Source organism: Caloenas nicobarica, chromosome 19 (genome assembly GCF_036013445.1).
Source record: "Caloenas nicobarica isolate bCalNic1 chromosome 19, bCalNic1.hap1, whole genome shotgun sequence".
Classification (NCBI taxonomy): domain Eukaryota; kingdom Metazoa; phylum Chordata; class Aves; order Columbiformes; family Columbidae; genus Caloenas; species Caloenas nicobarica.
In genome coordinates, this window is record NC_088263.1 from 5,562,292 (window position 1) to 5,577,448 (window position 15,157).

The window sequence follows — 15,157 nt, forward strand, 5'->3', positions numbered from 1 at the left end:
CAGGGGCAGCGCTGGACGGTCCCAGCAGCAGCTCTGCCTGAGCAGCCCCATCCCACAGGCAAGGTCTGCACTGCGGTTTGGTTTGGTTTTTTGCCTTTTTTTTTTTTTAAAAAAAAATCAAGAGCAGGGGGAACACTGAGGAAAAAAAAGGACGAGCAGATTATCTAGCTCCTTCACAAAACCCACACACGCAGCTCCAAATCAGTAACACAGCTGATGTGTGCACAGCTTTAGGCACAGCCTTATATCCTTCAGTATCAGTAACTCCTAAGCACATAAAGTTCAGTATAGGAATGAATGCAATAACTCAACCTCAAGGAGCACAGATCTGGTGGCCGCTGCTATCCCTGACACCCACAGAAACAGCAGGACATTGCCCTGCGCAGCCAGCACTGCGGCCGCTCGTTCCTCTGCTGCAAACGCACAGGCCACAAGAGAACAGGCACTGGGGCTGAAATTGCCCAGAAATCCCACATTTCATGAGCTCTGCCTCTCTGCCAGCTATGGAAAAAAAAAAACCTGCAACATTTTTAAAATTATTGCCCTTTCTAAGCTCCTGGATAAACATCACAGAATTGCATTTCAGCCTGGAAGTTTTGATGAGAATTTGGGTTTTGAAGGGTGAGTTTTGTTGCTAAAGCGCGGATTGGGCAGGCGGTCACATAACATTGCTCCTCCGGGATCTCCCCTTTCAGTAGAGATGGGAAAGCAATTACATTCCCCCTGCCCTCCCATGAGCTATTCAAGCACAGGTGCTTCCACATTTGCATTCCGTCAACATCTATACGAGAGACAGTCAAAGAAATGATCAAGGAAAATGAACGCGGCCCATTCAGAAAAAGCGGGCAATATTAATTAGCCACCAGTTTTTTCCTGCGCTAATCATGTTATCTGTGGCAACAGCACTCACCTTACGTCAATGCCAGTACCGTATATGTTTCCAGGTAAACAGCTGTTAAACAAAAGCTCTTTAAAAGCCCACGTTGTGTATTTGTGTGAGTGCAGAGAACAATAGAGCACTGATTTCCAATGAAGACTGTGGAATAGAGGCTCTGTGCTGCAGCCTGGGGTAAATAACGCAGCTTTTATTGACTTCCTCAAGAAGCGGACTAGCTCCAGCCTTGCCCTGCATTTTAATTTTGGTTTTAAGGTAAAGATTCTGAGTAGTCAAGGTATAAACACGGAGATGCAGGAGGTCTGCTGAATGAAAATGGCAAAAAAGAGAGAGAAGAAACAGGCAAGGTCTGCACCCACCACGGTCACACGAGAAGTTACCTGTGGAGCTGTCGCAGGTTTTGGAGTGGTTGTTGCACTGACACGGCTCGCAGGTGGTTTCGTTAAACCTGTAGTATCCATCACTGCACCGGTCACACTTCAGGCCCGTGACACCAACTTTACACTGGCATTTCCCAGAGCTGCACAGAGACAAAACAAACATTGAAATCTGGATGTGCTGGGAGGCATCCAAAGTACAAACCTGTGCTCGGCATTTTGGATTCTCTTTCCAGAGCGGGAAACCCTGCGCAGAAATGCAAGACATGAAACCCACGGGCAACGATTTCTAAGAAGTGATGGGGAGTTCAAGAAAGGCTGAGTCTCTGCAAAACCAGTTGCCTTGACAGCAATTTCCAGCTGGGCACCAGAAAGCATCGCTCATTCTGGAAAGCCTTGGCCCAAAGCCATCCCCACGCGTCAGCTGCCAGCAGATGCTCCGACAGCCCCTCTCCATTCCCAGCTCCATCGAGCACCGGCCCCAGGTCCTGCAGGACACTGGGACACCCTGACCACTAAAAAAGCACCCACATGGATCATCACCTCCCCTCTGCATCGGCGCTGAGCAGCACCTCCCAGATTTTTGGACAATCCCCTGCTCAACACCTGCTGTCCCGGCTCCCCCAGAGCTGGTACAGCCCCTTGGGTGTCTCACTGGAGTTTCGGGCATTGGCCACCCACCCTCCCTCCATTTCTCCTCCATCATCCTATTTATCCCTTCCACACCACCTCCCCATGGCCACCCAGGCAAAGCCCCTCTCTCCAGTCGACTTCTACCCAGTGGATCAAGGGGAAGGCAAAGGGTTTTCCCTTCCCCAGCAGGTTCCAGCACAGCGAACTCCCAGCAGGAGCCTGTTTGCTTGGGCACCGAGTCTAATATAGAGGGTATTAGTGTTAGTTGGCACAAGAAAATACCAGGAGGCTACAAAGAGCAGGGGTTACCCTCATTCCTTTGGCTTTCCATGCCAGCATCTCCACACAGAGGCTTCAAACCTATTGCTTTTGTAAGCGACTTTATAGACTAGCAGAACTCAGGCTCAGCTCTCAGAGCAGTCACAGGAATGGATAAAATAGAACATAATCATAGAATGTCCTGAGTTGGAAGGGACCCACAAGGATTATTGAGTCCAACTCCTGTCGCTGCACGTGACGAAATAGAATCATAGAACCATTTCAGTTGGAAGAGACCCCCGGGATCCTCAAGTCCAGCCATAACTGAAGCCAACTCTAGCGCCAACTCATCTCCCTGAGAACCTCATCTACGTGTCTTTTGAACCCCTCCAGGGATGGTGACTCCACCACTGCCCTGGGCAGCCTCTTCCAATGCCTGACAACCTTTTCCGGGAAGAATTTTTTCCTAATATCCAATCTAAACCTCCCCTGGTGCAACTTGAGGCTGTTTCCTCTTGTCCTATTGCTTGTTCCTTGGGAGAAAAGACCAACCCCCTCCATGCTCCAATCTCCTTTTAGGTAGCTGAGAGATCAGAAGGTCTCCTCTCAGCTCCCGTTCTCCAGCTGAACCCCCCAGGTCCCTCAGCCGCTCCCATCACACTCGTGCTCCTTTTCCACCCACTCCCCGCACGGCGGCTGCAGCTCATCCCCTGCATCCCTGGGAGCCGAGGACGGGAGAGCACAGGAGTGCCTCTGCACACCTCCGACAGCGACCTGCAGGAGACCCTGCGTGCCGCGCAGGGACACGGGACAGCAACCCGAATAAACGGGACTTATCTCCTCCAGGAGACAGATTTATTTGCGGCTGCAGCAGACGAGGCGGCTGCCACCCCGCTGCGCACCGCCGGGCGCACTCTCCTCTTAGCTCTGCCCGTACACAACACCCACCCTATTCACACACTTTTTAAATCCAGTATTTCCATGTTCGGTCTGTCTGCACGAAGATGATCTATTGTTCTCCCTCGCTCCTCCTGGGGAAGAGCGAGCAATACACAATTTGCTTCTAAAAGCCCCCAGAAAAATCTGTTGATTAAACCTAATAGAGGCTCCAAATGGCCTGATGCGCTGTCGATGTGTTGTTTTTAATTAAAATGCAGTAGATTGCAATGTTTATGGGGAAGACATTGCTTCTGTTAGAAATTAACGTAATTTAGTATTTCTGTTGTTTGTTTGCTTGCCAAAGGAAGAGGAAATACTCAAAAGCACATCAAAATACAGAACTCAGCCCAAGTGGCTACAAAATTAAATAGTTTCAGAGTATGAAATTTGAGGCATATTTAATGGACAGACTACAACAAGGAAAAAGAAACAATGTTTTCTCACCCTCCAGACCATTCTCTGGAAATGGAGCAGGCAGATGCAGAATTCAAAGGGTTGCTGTTCAGCAACTCAGTATGACTTTTAAAGAGCTTTTTTCACAAGACTTGCCATTAATCCAAATGTTGTCACAGTGTTTAAAACAAGATCAAACAATAAGCGGTTTATTTGTATTTGCTTCTGACCGCTACTGGACAGATATTCCTGTAAGCGGGCAGGGGATGGGCAGAGCCAAGCAAGGAAAAGCAACTAATTCGGTGGGGATCTGATATTTTTAGCCTGAAAATTCATCTTCTGGGGGATGTGCCCTGTGAGTCGGGCTTTACAAGACCCAGCACTAGCGCTGGATAATCTTCATCTTCCCAAGTTTCCAGGTTCTCTCTCCTGTCCCCCGATCAAGACTTTATCTTAACGACACCCTCCTCCCAGACTCCCATTCATTATTTTAAGGAAGGTTTATTTCCCCAATGACTCTGCTAGAGCTCAACGCAGCATTTTGGTGCAGCGTCCCTCAATTTTACTCGTTAGCTTAAAAATAACAGGAAAGAAAGCTATTTTTAAAAAAAGAAAAAGACAGTTTTGGAAAGTTTGGGTTTAGTGCCTCTCAAGCAGACCTTTTCTCAACATGTTACACATGGCACGGAGCCAAATTCTGCATGTGCAAGAATTAAATCACTCAGCAAATATAAAGCTTTGCCTGTGGTCATTGCTTCCATAGAATAAAGCCCCCTTACAACACTCCCTTTCATAGCTCCAGTCCAGTAAAGACTGTCAGACACTTTTTAAAGCAAAGGTCAATGATATAAATGCATTGAAACCACCAAAAAAAAAAAAAAGTCCTGTTAACAGACCGATTGTGCCCATAAAAACCCCAGAAACTTGAAAGAAAAGACCCACAGTTTAATACTTGCACAGTGAGAACTGAAGGGGATTTTGAGTATCAGCCAGGAATTTCTGTTTTGGGGGAAGGGAACAGGAACAGGGAAACATTTTGACGCAGCGACATCAATTGCTCAACTCCGTTTCGGATGATTATTAACTCCACTGAAGCCAGCCAATTTTTAGGTCTCACAAAAGAATTGATGGAAGGATGTGTTGGGACAAAACCAGACTTTTGTTACAAAAGTCCCCTGCCAGCTTTGCTTTCTACTAGATTTTTACGACTATACTTACTTTAAAGACCGTGCAGGTAGTGTATATCACCATCACATCATCCATCAACTTTATTATATACGTTTCCTAATGATTAAAAACATCACCAGCACGAGAGATCCTGGCAGACGGAGCAGGCGGTGATTAGTGGGAATGGGACCATGCGCAAGGCTCAGATGCAACACCAAGTGATCCAGCCCTTTGGGGGTGAGGGCTGCCCGTGGGTTGGGGACCCCCCAAGGCATTTAATTGCCCTCAGCCCTTGGGCTTCACATTCAAGAGCTGCTGTCTTGATGCTGGTGCCCTGCAGGCAACACTGGCCACGGGCCTGTAAATAAAACCAAAATATTGGGCCAGGGGAACAGCCTACACCCCAAAATACGTCTACAAAAGCCAGGCTGATTTCACTTCCGCCCACCCAAGGGGAAACAGCCATGGGATGCAAGAAATCCCATCGCTCGCCAAGTGATTTGTGCCGCTGGTGGCAACGAAACGTTCCCCAGGGTGGGATTTCACACGGGACTGCAGCTTTACTGCCACAGAAGTTATGGGGGATACACCAGAGCCCCCCACTCTGTGCATTGCTCCGGGTGCTGTTAAAGAGGGGGATTGTAGGTAGTTCTGACCCCACTTGGAAGCATCCTAGGAGCAGAGCACGGGGAACAGGCAGCACCTCTAAAATCCCATCTTGTGCATGGCCTGAAGCTGCAGAGCATCACACACATAACGTTCTGCCGGTTCTGCCGGCCAGGGAAGGACACGCCGACAGGACAGGCTCTGTCTGGGACCTCAGGCAATGCCCTTAGCACAGGACAGCACGGGAACTCGAAGCCTCATCACAAGGGGCAAAAAAACCCAAAACAAAACAGCATTAAAACATTTGTGATCTGAGACCAATCGCTATGTCCAGCTGCACCTGCGATGGGCCTCTCGTCCTCCTCCACAGAAACATCCTGAAGTTAGCAGGGACAAGACAGACAGGATGGATGGGAGGACACAGGACCATCGCCTTAAGGGCTGTTTGCAGGCATGCTGTGCACGCTTTAATGATGTAACAGAAAACCCTTAGCAAGCTCTGATAATTTATTTTCTCCTTTTTTTTTTTTTTTCCTCCTCCCAAGGAGGAGAGAAGGGAGAGATTCATTTTGAATGTTTTCCCAGCTGCCATTGAGAGCCCAGGGGCTGCCTGGCCAAGTCAGAGCCAGCCAAAACAGCACAGCACCAAGCTTTGGTGCCTTTATTTTTAAAACCCATGAGACTGGTAAGATGTTGGGGCAGAGTCAGAGAAGGAAGGAGCTCCCATGGGTCTCAAACCAGGGTGGGTGAGCCCCCCAAAACCCCCCATGGCTTTCAAGAAGAGCTTTGCCAAACACATTTACCATCTTCACCCTGAAGCACAGAGCGGGTGCACAAACCCCTCGCACCTCAGCATCTCCCAGGACAACACCACCTGCCAGGACTAGCCCCAGAAGAGCCATCGAGGGGCCACGCTGCCCTGGGGAAGATGGAAACCAAGGGTCCTGCCAGCCCTTACCCGACCCGGCGGCATCTCCAGCTTCACCTGCCACCCTGTCCCCTCCCAGCCACTGACGTGCCAGCCTCTGGTTACAGATATCACCCATCCCAGCAGGGCCTGGAGGTGTTCCTGTAACATACACAATTAACAGCACTCCATATGAATGAGGAAAAACATGTTGCTGAACTACGAGCATCTGTAAAACAACCCTCGTGAAAAAGGCTTTGTCACACTTTGATGGGATAAGACAAAAGGATGCTGCATGAGATTAGGATTCAGAAGAGATGCCGCTGAAAATGGTGCGTTTCTCCAGCAAGCTCAGCTCCTTTTGTGCTGATCTTCTGTGATGTCTGACAGCAACAAGGGGATAAATCTCTCTTACATTTTCCTGAGCAATGTAGAGGGGTTAACACTTGAAAGCTAAACGCTCCAAGTCACTTCTGTGGAAAACCAACACTGTTAACACTCACCCTGAGCAAACCGAGAACACTCATAACCCATGTGTTGATTTTCCTTTAGGTCAATTAATTTGAATACCAGCACGTGGGGATGCAAAGAGCAGGAAAAAGCCCCATATAGCACACGGTTGGGTTTCACCTCCCTGCTCCCTCGGCTCACACCAAAGCCACCAGCAGCCGAAACCCGTTGGTGGAAGGGTTGGTGGACCCTGCGCCCCTCTCAGAGCCGCCTTTGTGGAGGTCAGAAGAAGAGGAGCTTTATTTTGGGGAACATTAGGCCATTGTGCGCCGCATTCCTCGCTCTGTGCCGGGGGACGGCATCTGTTTATATGGCAGCCTCTCGACGGAGCGGGGACACTTCACAGCTCTGAAAGGCCATTCTGTAAATGTCAAAGGGCCACCTTGTCTGGCCACCGACGCCTCCGCCACCCCGTCTCCCCCACCGAGGATGGGAAAGCCGGGGATGTCCAGCCCGGGGCTGTGCTGTCTCCTCCATGTGCCCTCCCGGCACCCCCCGCCACGACCTCGGCGGCTGGGGAAGGAGGAAGCGATGGAAAGAGCATGATGACCCTGGATAGTGAGGTTGGATGGGGTCCTCTACAGCGTGGCACGAGGAGAAGCAGCAAAAACCTAACTAACTGCAAAATCTCAGCCCAAACCAGCAGCTCCTGGCTTCCCAGAGCATCCCTCGGTATCAATCCAGGCTGGGGGATGAAGAGATGGAGCGCAGCCCTGCGGAGAAGGATTTGGGGGTGCTGGTGGATGAAAGGTTGGACATGAGCTGGCAATGTGTGCTTGCAGCCCAGAGGGCCAATTGTACCTTGGGCTGCATCAAAAGCAGCATGGCCAGCAGGTCAAGGGAGAGGATTCTGCCCCTCTGCCTATAAGAAAGATGGAGACAGACTGTTTAGGAGGGCCTGTTGCTACAGGACAAGGGATGATGGTTTTAAACTACAGGAGGGAAGACTCAGGTTAGACACAAGTAAAAAAACTTTGCCACTGAGGGTGGTGAGAGCCTGGCCCAGGTTGGCCAGAGAGGTGGTGGATGAACCATCCCTGGAGACATCCCAGGCCAGGCTGGACGGGGCTCTGAGCAACCTGAGCTGCTGCAGATGGGGGGCACTGGGGGAGCTGGGAAGGTCCCGTGAACCCAAACTATTCTATGATTCTATAATCCCTTGGAGATCACAGCAACATGGGGATGGGACAGGCAACCTCAGTGCAAGAAAAGATGAGGAAGGGAGGGAGACGGGGCTGGTCCCCACTGGACACACCAGTTTTGCCCAACATAGTCCCTCCATCCTCCAAATCTCTGCAGATGCCTCCTCACAGGCAGCAGAAAGAGGCGCAGGCAACAACCACCGCCCCCAAAACAGAATTTACCCACAAGACCTTCAAAAGTTGAACCAATATTATTTTGAGGGCAGCCAATGTTTACATGAGCAGCAAGTCTGCAACAGAAAACACCAAAAGGGCAAAGACTGCTGGAAATAAATTTAAAAAAATAAAAATTAAAATTAAAATTTAAAAAAAAAAAAATCAACAAAATAACAGGATTTCTGAGAAGCCACAATTATTGTAGGGGAGATGATAACAATCTACCTTTTGCTGCTGCTGTGTCCAGTCACTCATTTATTTCCCATCCCTGTCTGCAACCAAATAAAAATGGGTGCAGGTACAATATTTACCTGCTGGTGAGGATAGAGAGGATGGGAGCTAATTGGATGTGAAGGATGAGAGATAATTAAAGCACACAGAAAAATATGCTCTAACGGGATATTCTTCTGCTCTTATGATGTCCACATGTAACAATTTCCGCTACAAAAAAAAAAAAATTCTGTTCTCTGCAGAGTGATGCTGACAAGGCATTACTGGGAGATAATGAGCCACCACTTGTGCTCAGCTAATCTATAAAAGGGAGAGCAGTCTTTTTAAAATAGGGAAAAAAGGTGGGGGAGATTGTGGCTTTTTTTTTTTTTTTAATATACAATTCCTTGAGGAGTAGGCGCTCCCAAGGTCTTATCTGCAAAGGAGGGTAGTGCCCAATGCGGTTTACTGGACTGCAAAAATACAGTAGGAAGGAAATACAGTTCCCACGCAAAGAAGAGACATTTCAGAAGTGTGATAACACCCGGAAGACAGAAAATGAAGATTTTCTGGCTGCAGAAAGAGAACTCCACCGCCTTCCCCCAAATAACCTCCCGTGGCTGGGACGGACAGAAGCCCTGGGAACATGAGGTCTTTCTCATTTCAAACCATTGCCACAAACACCCTTCCTGCCCAGGCTGGAGAAGTTCCACAAAAGCCTTGAATTTCAATAGATCTGCATTTTCTAACAAAAAAACCCAAAATTCTGCCCTACGTAGCTTCATACCACATGATGCTCAAGGTGCATCTAGTCTGTGACCCACCAAGGTGCTTCCCAAGGCCATCAGGACCGATGGCTCTTGTCGCTTCCCCCCCTCCATCACCTCTTTGCACCTTCTCACATCCCGCCACCTCTGCAGACCCAGCGTGCGGCTCTCCCTGCCCAGCCCCGGCAGAAACCCCAGCCCTTATTCAAAGACCTGAACAAAGAACATTGTCCAGCACCGCTGACCTTGCTCTCGCCAGCAACGCTCGTGCAAATCCATATGAGTAAGGATCAGGAGATCAGCCCCTCCGAAGAGAAGCCCACTACAAAAAAAGACACGTAGAGATGGCAACAGCAACCCCCTTTCAGCCTCGCAGCGTCCCCGCTCCAGGGGACAGCCATGTATAAACGCTCACAGGGACACTCTGCCTTAATTCCTTTTAATGCAAACACAAAGGATCAGAACCCCTTGAGGGGGCAAAACATCTCTGAATTAACACTTGAGCATTTATATGAATGCTTTATCTTTTTTTTTTTTTTTAAGCGGAAATGAGTGACAGGAGCTCCCTCTAACATGACTTACGCCGAGCCTGCGGCACAAACTGTGCGTGAACCGGGATCACAGGCTGCAGATCTGTCTCCCCAGCCGGCAGCTGCTGGGTTAGAGGAGCTGAGAGCTGCACACTGTGCTTCACCACAGGACACAACCCAAAGCTAACGTGGCCTCCAAACAGCATGTCGGAGCCTCTGCTTCCCATCACCCTTCTGCTTGTGGGGAAACTGAGGCACAGGGAGAGGGAGAAACTTAAACTGATTCGCCGACCCCAGTTTAACGAGCATCTGTTTTCATTAGGGACAACGACAACATATTATGTGTGTTTAGTTTAGAGCTTTTTAAGGGAACTGGAAAGACCTAAGCCAGTTTAGATGGTTAAGCTGGGTTTAGCTAACCACACGGCAGCCCTCAAACAGCCCACAGCAGCCACAGCTCTCCTCTTGTTCACTAGCCCAGGTGACAGTGTGACAAGAGTTGAAGGGTGCATGGCCTTGTCTGCCCTGGAACTGGGGTTAGTTTAAAATACAAAACCTCCTGGGGAAAAAGGGAACCGAGGACTGAATCCTTCTGCTGGGCAGCAGCATCTCAACATCTTCTCTGCTTCACAGCTCAGTTCCTCCATTCACATCGCAAATTGTGGGGTGCAAAAGCACCCATGGGGGGACACTTGCTCATGGGTTAAACATGCTGTCCCTGTGGCCATGGGCTCATGCTTTGGAGAAAAGCCACAACATAATACATGCTGGGCTAAGAAAACCGCAACTGAACGCCTTGCAAGGGGTAAATCAGGACGGTGACACCTTTCCCTCCCTCACCAAGGGGCAGGGACAGGTCTGGCGCCAGCACGGCGGATGAGACCACCGGGACACACTGGGAGACCCTTGGCCAGCTTTTACTCATGTTCGCAGCCCCCTGCGGGGTTGGCCAGTGCTGCTGGCAAGGTAAAAAAATACAAAAATAAATAAAAATGCAGAGTCATCTGACATGTCCTCCTCACCAGGAGGGCACCATACGCTGCCTCTGCCAGGCCGGGCTCAGTCCTGCCCCTTTAAATCGATCAGCCAGAGGACGGGTTTACACAGGGAAATTATTTCTGCGTGCATTTAAACAGCTACGCCTGTGCAGATCATTCTCATGCCGGTGCACGACGGCTGCTCTGCAGCAGGGAAAGGCTCCCCCCGATCTCCTGTCACCTCCCGGGGCTGCCCACTGTGCCAGGTCCCTGCGTCACCAGCCAGCCAGGGACACGAGTGACAGCCTGGGAAAAGACACTGCGAGGAGCCCCAGACGGGAGGGCTGGAGACCACTGTCCCCCCCGGACTATCCTTGCTGCCGCTAGCTTGGCTTCTTGCCCGGCTGTAGGGAGTAGGAGATGAGAGTTCAGGCAGAGGATTCTGCTCACATAAAGAAAAATAAATGCCCGGGGGTGCAAGCCTGGGAGATTTGAGCTGGGCAGCCTGGACATGATGACCTTCTCCAGCAGCATCATCTTCACCTTTGCCTCCTCCACCAGGCAGGGACATCCCTGCTCCCGGGGAGGATGGACTGATGGACAACACGGCTTTTAACTTGAGGTGTCCAAAAGATGGTGAGGGAGATGAGGCTGGTGGGGGCCGTTCCTGGCTGGGGCTACATCTCCATGGGCTGGGGCCACCACCAGACGCCCTCCCTGCCCAGGCACCATCCCCTTCCAGCTCAGCCTGTGCACCCACATGAGTCACCATCCTCATTCTCCACTGCTCCATGACCTTGACCATGGCCCTTGAAACGTCACTTCTTGCTCCACCCTTCATCTACGGACTATGAATGCTTCCAGGCCACAGCTGTCTTTAGCAAGGATCTACGCAGCATCCAACCCAGTGAAATGCGGTTTTATCTGAGGTTTCTAGGCATTACCACAACATGGGGGACACCCCTCCCGCTCCGTGCAGCCCAGGATTGCATCCAGCCCCAGAACAGGCCCCAGCTTCAACTGCACATGGCTTTTCATCTAACAAAAAAAAAAAAAAAAAAAATCACCCAAACCAGAGCACAGAAATCCTCTGCCATCCCAGAGGGGGATCTTTGTGGATCTCCTCAGATAATCAAATTTTTAACACCACCAAAACAGACCTTTGATTAGTGGCTGTGGAGTCCATTCATAGCGACAGCGTGTCAGGTCAATGTTCACTCCCAAAATCAACTGTCTGCCTCGGGAAAGGGGTTTTTTTAAATTTTTATTTGATGGTCTGCACTTGAGGCCTAGTTAATAAACAGTGTACTTAGGTGTGCCATCTGGCCAGCCATAGAGCGTGCCTAGAAATAATACTAATCATCATCATACGGTGGTGCTTTAAAAGGCAGTTTTACAAAAGCCTGGGCAAGCCGATTGAACCTTCTCAGGCATGTTTTGTGTGCCCCGAGAGCTCAGCCTTCTGCCTCTCAAACCAGCCGCTGTCAAGCAGGGTCAGAGTCCAAAAATCATGCTGCTGTTTTTCTCAGAGACTCATCTGAACAGCAGTTCCTTTTTTCTTAAGCCAGCAAGCAGGAATTAACTTGTGCAAGTTATAGCTGGGATGGTGCTTTAAAAAAAAATATATACAGCTTACAGTATTTTTACTGTCAATGAAACAGAAGCTGGTTGCTGGTGTTGGGCAACGCTCGCATGCCTCATCCCAAGCAGGGATGTCCAGAGGGACAGGTACCACTCATCCAGGGACACGGCAGCAGGTGGACATCAAACCCAGAGCTCCAGACCTCATGTTTCCAACACAAGAGCCAAAAAAAAAAAAAAATCTCGCTCCTGGATTCACGCACGCATCTCCTTGCAATGCAGAAGAGGCCATCCCACCCATCGTGACAGACCCCACTGCAGGGGTGCACCTCGGTACCCGCATCCCAGATGCCTCCCCCATCCATCCCTGCCACAGAGCAGCAGTAGATGTGTCTGGCACCGCACTTCTGCTGCCCACAGCTGTCCCACTTTAATGCAATCGGAACGATGGTGCATTCGCCCCACAGGATTTTGCATCCCGCTTCATTTTCCCCACAGACACCGCTGTGCAGGACGCTGCCCGTCTCGCAGCCGAACCAATGCCCTCAGCCCTACAACACAGACAACTGACCTATTTTCCTCTTTTTAAACACCCAGAGGTCATTTCCATCTGCAGCAAACCCCACTGAGCAGGGAAGAGAAACACAGAGCGACCTCTGTTAACATCAGTCCTCCTCCCCAAGTCTTCCTCCAAATTTTGCCCTGTGCTGCCTCTTCCAAATGCCCAAGGATCCACATGTCCCATGTCCCTCAAGGCTGTAAAACAGTGCTGAAGAGAAGGCAGCAAGGTCCTCTGCCACCTCTGCGTCCATACACGCTGTGGTTGGGTTTGATGGCTTCCCTATGTGCACAAATTCCACCTCATTCTCCATCACGACTTGGATCATCTCACCTGAAGTCCCCAGGGGTGTTTCTTGTCTCGCTCCGCGTTGGGAGATGTCACCCACATCCTTCCTTCACCCGCTGCCCGTGACTCAGAGTCAGGGCGAGAACGTGCCATCCCAGTTAACCCAGTTGTTCCAGCAGCACCTCCCTCCTCTCCCAGTCCTCAAAGATAAGATTTGCCCCACCTGCCTTTCTGCCCAATTTGCCTTTCCAGTAGATCTGACCAAAATCAGATTTTCTTGCCTGTGGCAAACCCTGATGCTTCAGGCACATCTTCCCATGCCCAAAACAGCCACTAGAAAAAAAAATAAGTGAAAAACTCTACACTCTCCACCCCCAAGAATCACCTTTTTTAGTAACAAGGTCACTCTAGTCAGCTGGAGCATTGCTTATAAGTTCTGATTTTTTGGAGCTTATGCAAGCAGAAAAGTGCAGCAATGAAACAAAAAGGACCTCAATATGGGGCTTGAAAAAAAGAAAAAAGTATAAAATAATTACAAATGGCACATCCCTGCAGAACATTTTGCTTCTGAGTCAGCCCCAGCCTTGCCAGCAAAGTGCAGGTGTTCATTCGACAGCCGCTGTACCTGGACCAAACCTTAAAAGACAACGAGGAGCCCATTGCATCTGCACGCAGGTACCGCTTCCCTTTGCAGACCCACAAAAATAATTGCATGCCAGCTTTTAAAAGGCAAAATGTGAGAGTGGGTAAGGCGAGATGAAGAGGAACACATTCATCATCCAAGAGCTCAAAGCATCAGCTACGGTGATTTTCTCAACACAGCAAAGGTGAGGGGACGGCAGGTTAAACACCAGGCAAGACAGGAGCCGACACCGCTGCTGTCGCGATGCTCAGCAAGGGCTGAGCACAAAGCTTCGCTTTCCTCTGCTGTAACAAATATCCCTTTGGAAAATAAACCTCTCCAAAGGCCCTGTGCTCCATCCCAGCCTCCGCTCCCCTCCCCAGCTCAAGCATGAAGGCTGTCCCGTCCAATACAGTCTATTGCATTAGAGGAGAGGTTCTGCATCTGTACAACTCAGAAATGCAATTTTACTCCCTTGTGGGTTGCCAGGGCTTTTGCCATAGCTATGGATATTTTTATAACCCAGATCTTGAAAGAGGTAGAGTAAGCTTCATCAATTTTTCTAAGCCCAGCTTCCTTCCCGCCTCCTTTTTTAAAAAAAAAAAACAAACTACTAGCACCAAATGACAAGACCCATTCTTGCCTGATCCGCATCCCGAATCCCAAAACACCCCCGAACCCCAACGCCACGCACACGTTACTCACTGGTCGCACTGGGCGCTGCTGGAGCCGCTGGGGCTGCAGCCGCAGGGCCGGCACCGCGGGCCGTTGGGCTCGGCGTGGAACCCCTGCGCGCAGATCTCGCACCGCAGCCCGGCGTAGCCGTCGAGGCAGGGGCACTGCCCCGTCGTGACGTTGCATTCGGCCGCGCTGGCGCTCCCCACGGCGCTGCAGTTGCAGAAGTCTCCTGCAAAGAGGAAAGAAAAAATTAAAATAAAAGATGAAACCAGTTTGGAGGAGGTACAATGTGGAGCAAGAGCCTGCATGGGGCATTGTCAGCACAGCTGCCCTCCCCTTGCTTACCCCAGGCTGGAAACATCGTCAGCATTGAGGATGATATTTGCTTTAAAGTGTTGAGATGATAAAAAAACCTGGGAGTACCCTGGGGTTTGATGGTTCATGTTTTAAGTTTCTCTCCAGAACAGAGCTAGAAAACTGTAGGTATAACTACTTAAATACATATGTATTATATGTACATGCTTATATGTAGCTGTATATAATATACACGGATGGTTGTGTGGTTACGTGACTCCAGGAGCCCATGCGTGCCAGCTGTTGTAACAACAGGATAAATAAGCAACAGGTGGCAAAAATCACCAATTATAAGACCCTCTGTTTCACACCACTGGAACACCCCTGGTTTACCAACAGGCTGGTGACTGACACAGGGACACACACAACACAGTGACACGATGAACCGGCACCGGCGTCTCCCATTCCTGAAGAACAGACACAGAATCCCCCGACCGGGAACAGGGGAGCTCCAGGAATTTGGGCCGATGGGGGTGTCCCCACTGCACCCCTGGAAATCTGTCCTTGAGGGAGCATTGAGAATGTGAAAAAGGCTTTAAAAACTGGGG

The 15,157-nt window shown here is 50.0% G+C and overlaps 1 protein-coding gene across 1 annotated transcript in view; it reads right to left on the reverse strand.

Moving 5' to 3' along the window:
- The window catches only part of MEGF9 (multiple EGF like domains 9), a 48,185-nt gene that overhangs the window by 10,172 nt on the left and 22,856 nt on the right, over positions 1–15,157 (reverse strand). The window contains exons 2-3 of the mRNA XM_065648662.1: positions 14,283–14,484; positions 1,276–1,415 (exon numbers count right to left, since the gene is read on the reverse strand). Of these exons, the coding sequence (XP_065504734.1) occupies positions 1,276–1,415; positions 14,283–14,484 (342 nt within the window). The remainder of the gene's footprint in view (positions 1–1,275; positions 1,416–14,282; positions 14,485–15,157) is intronic.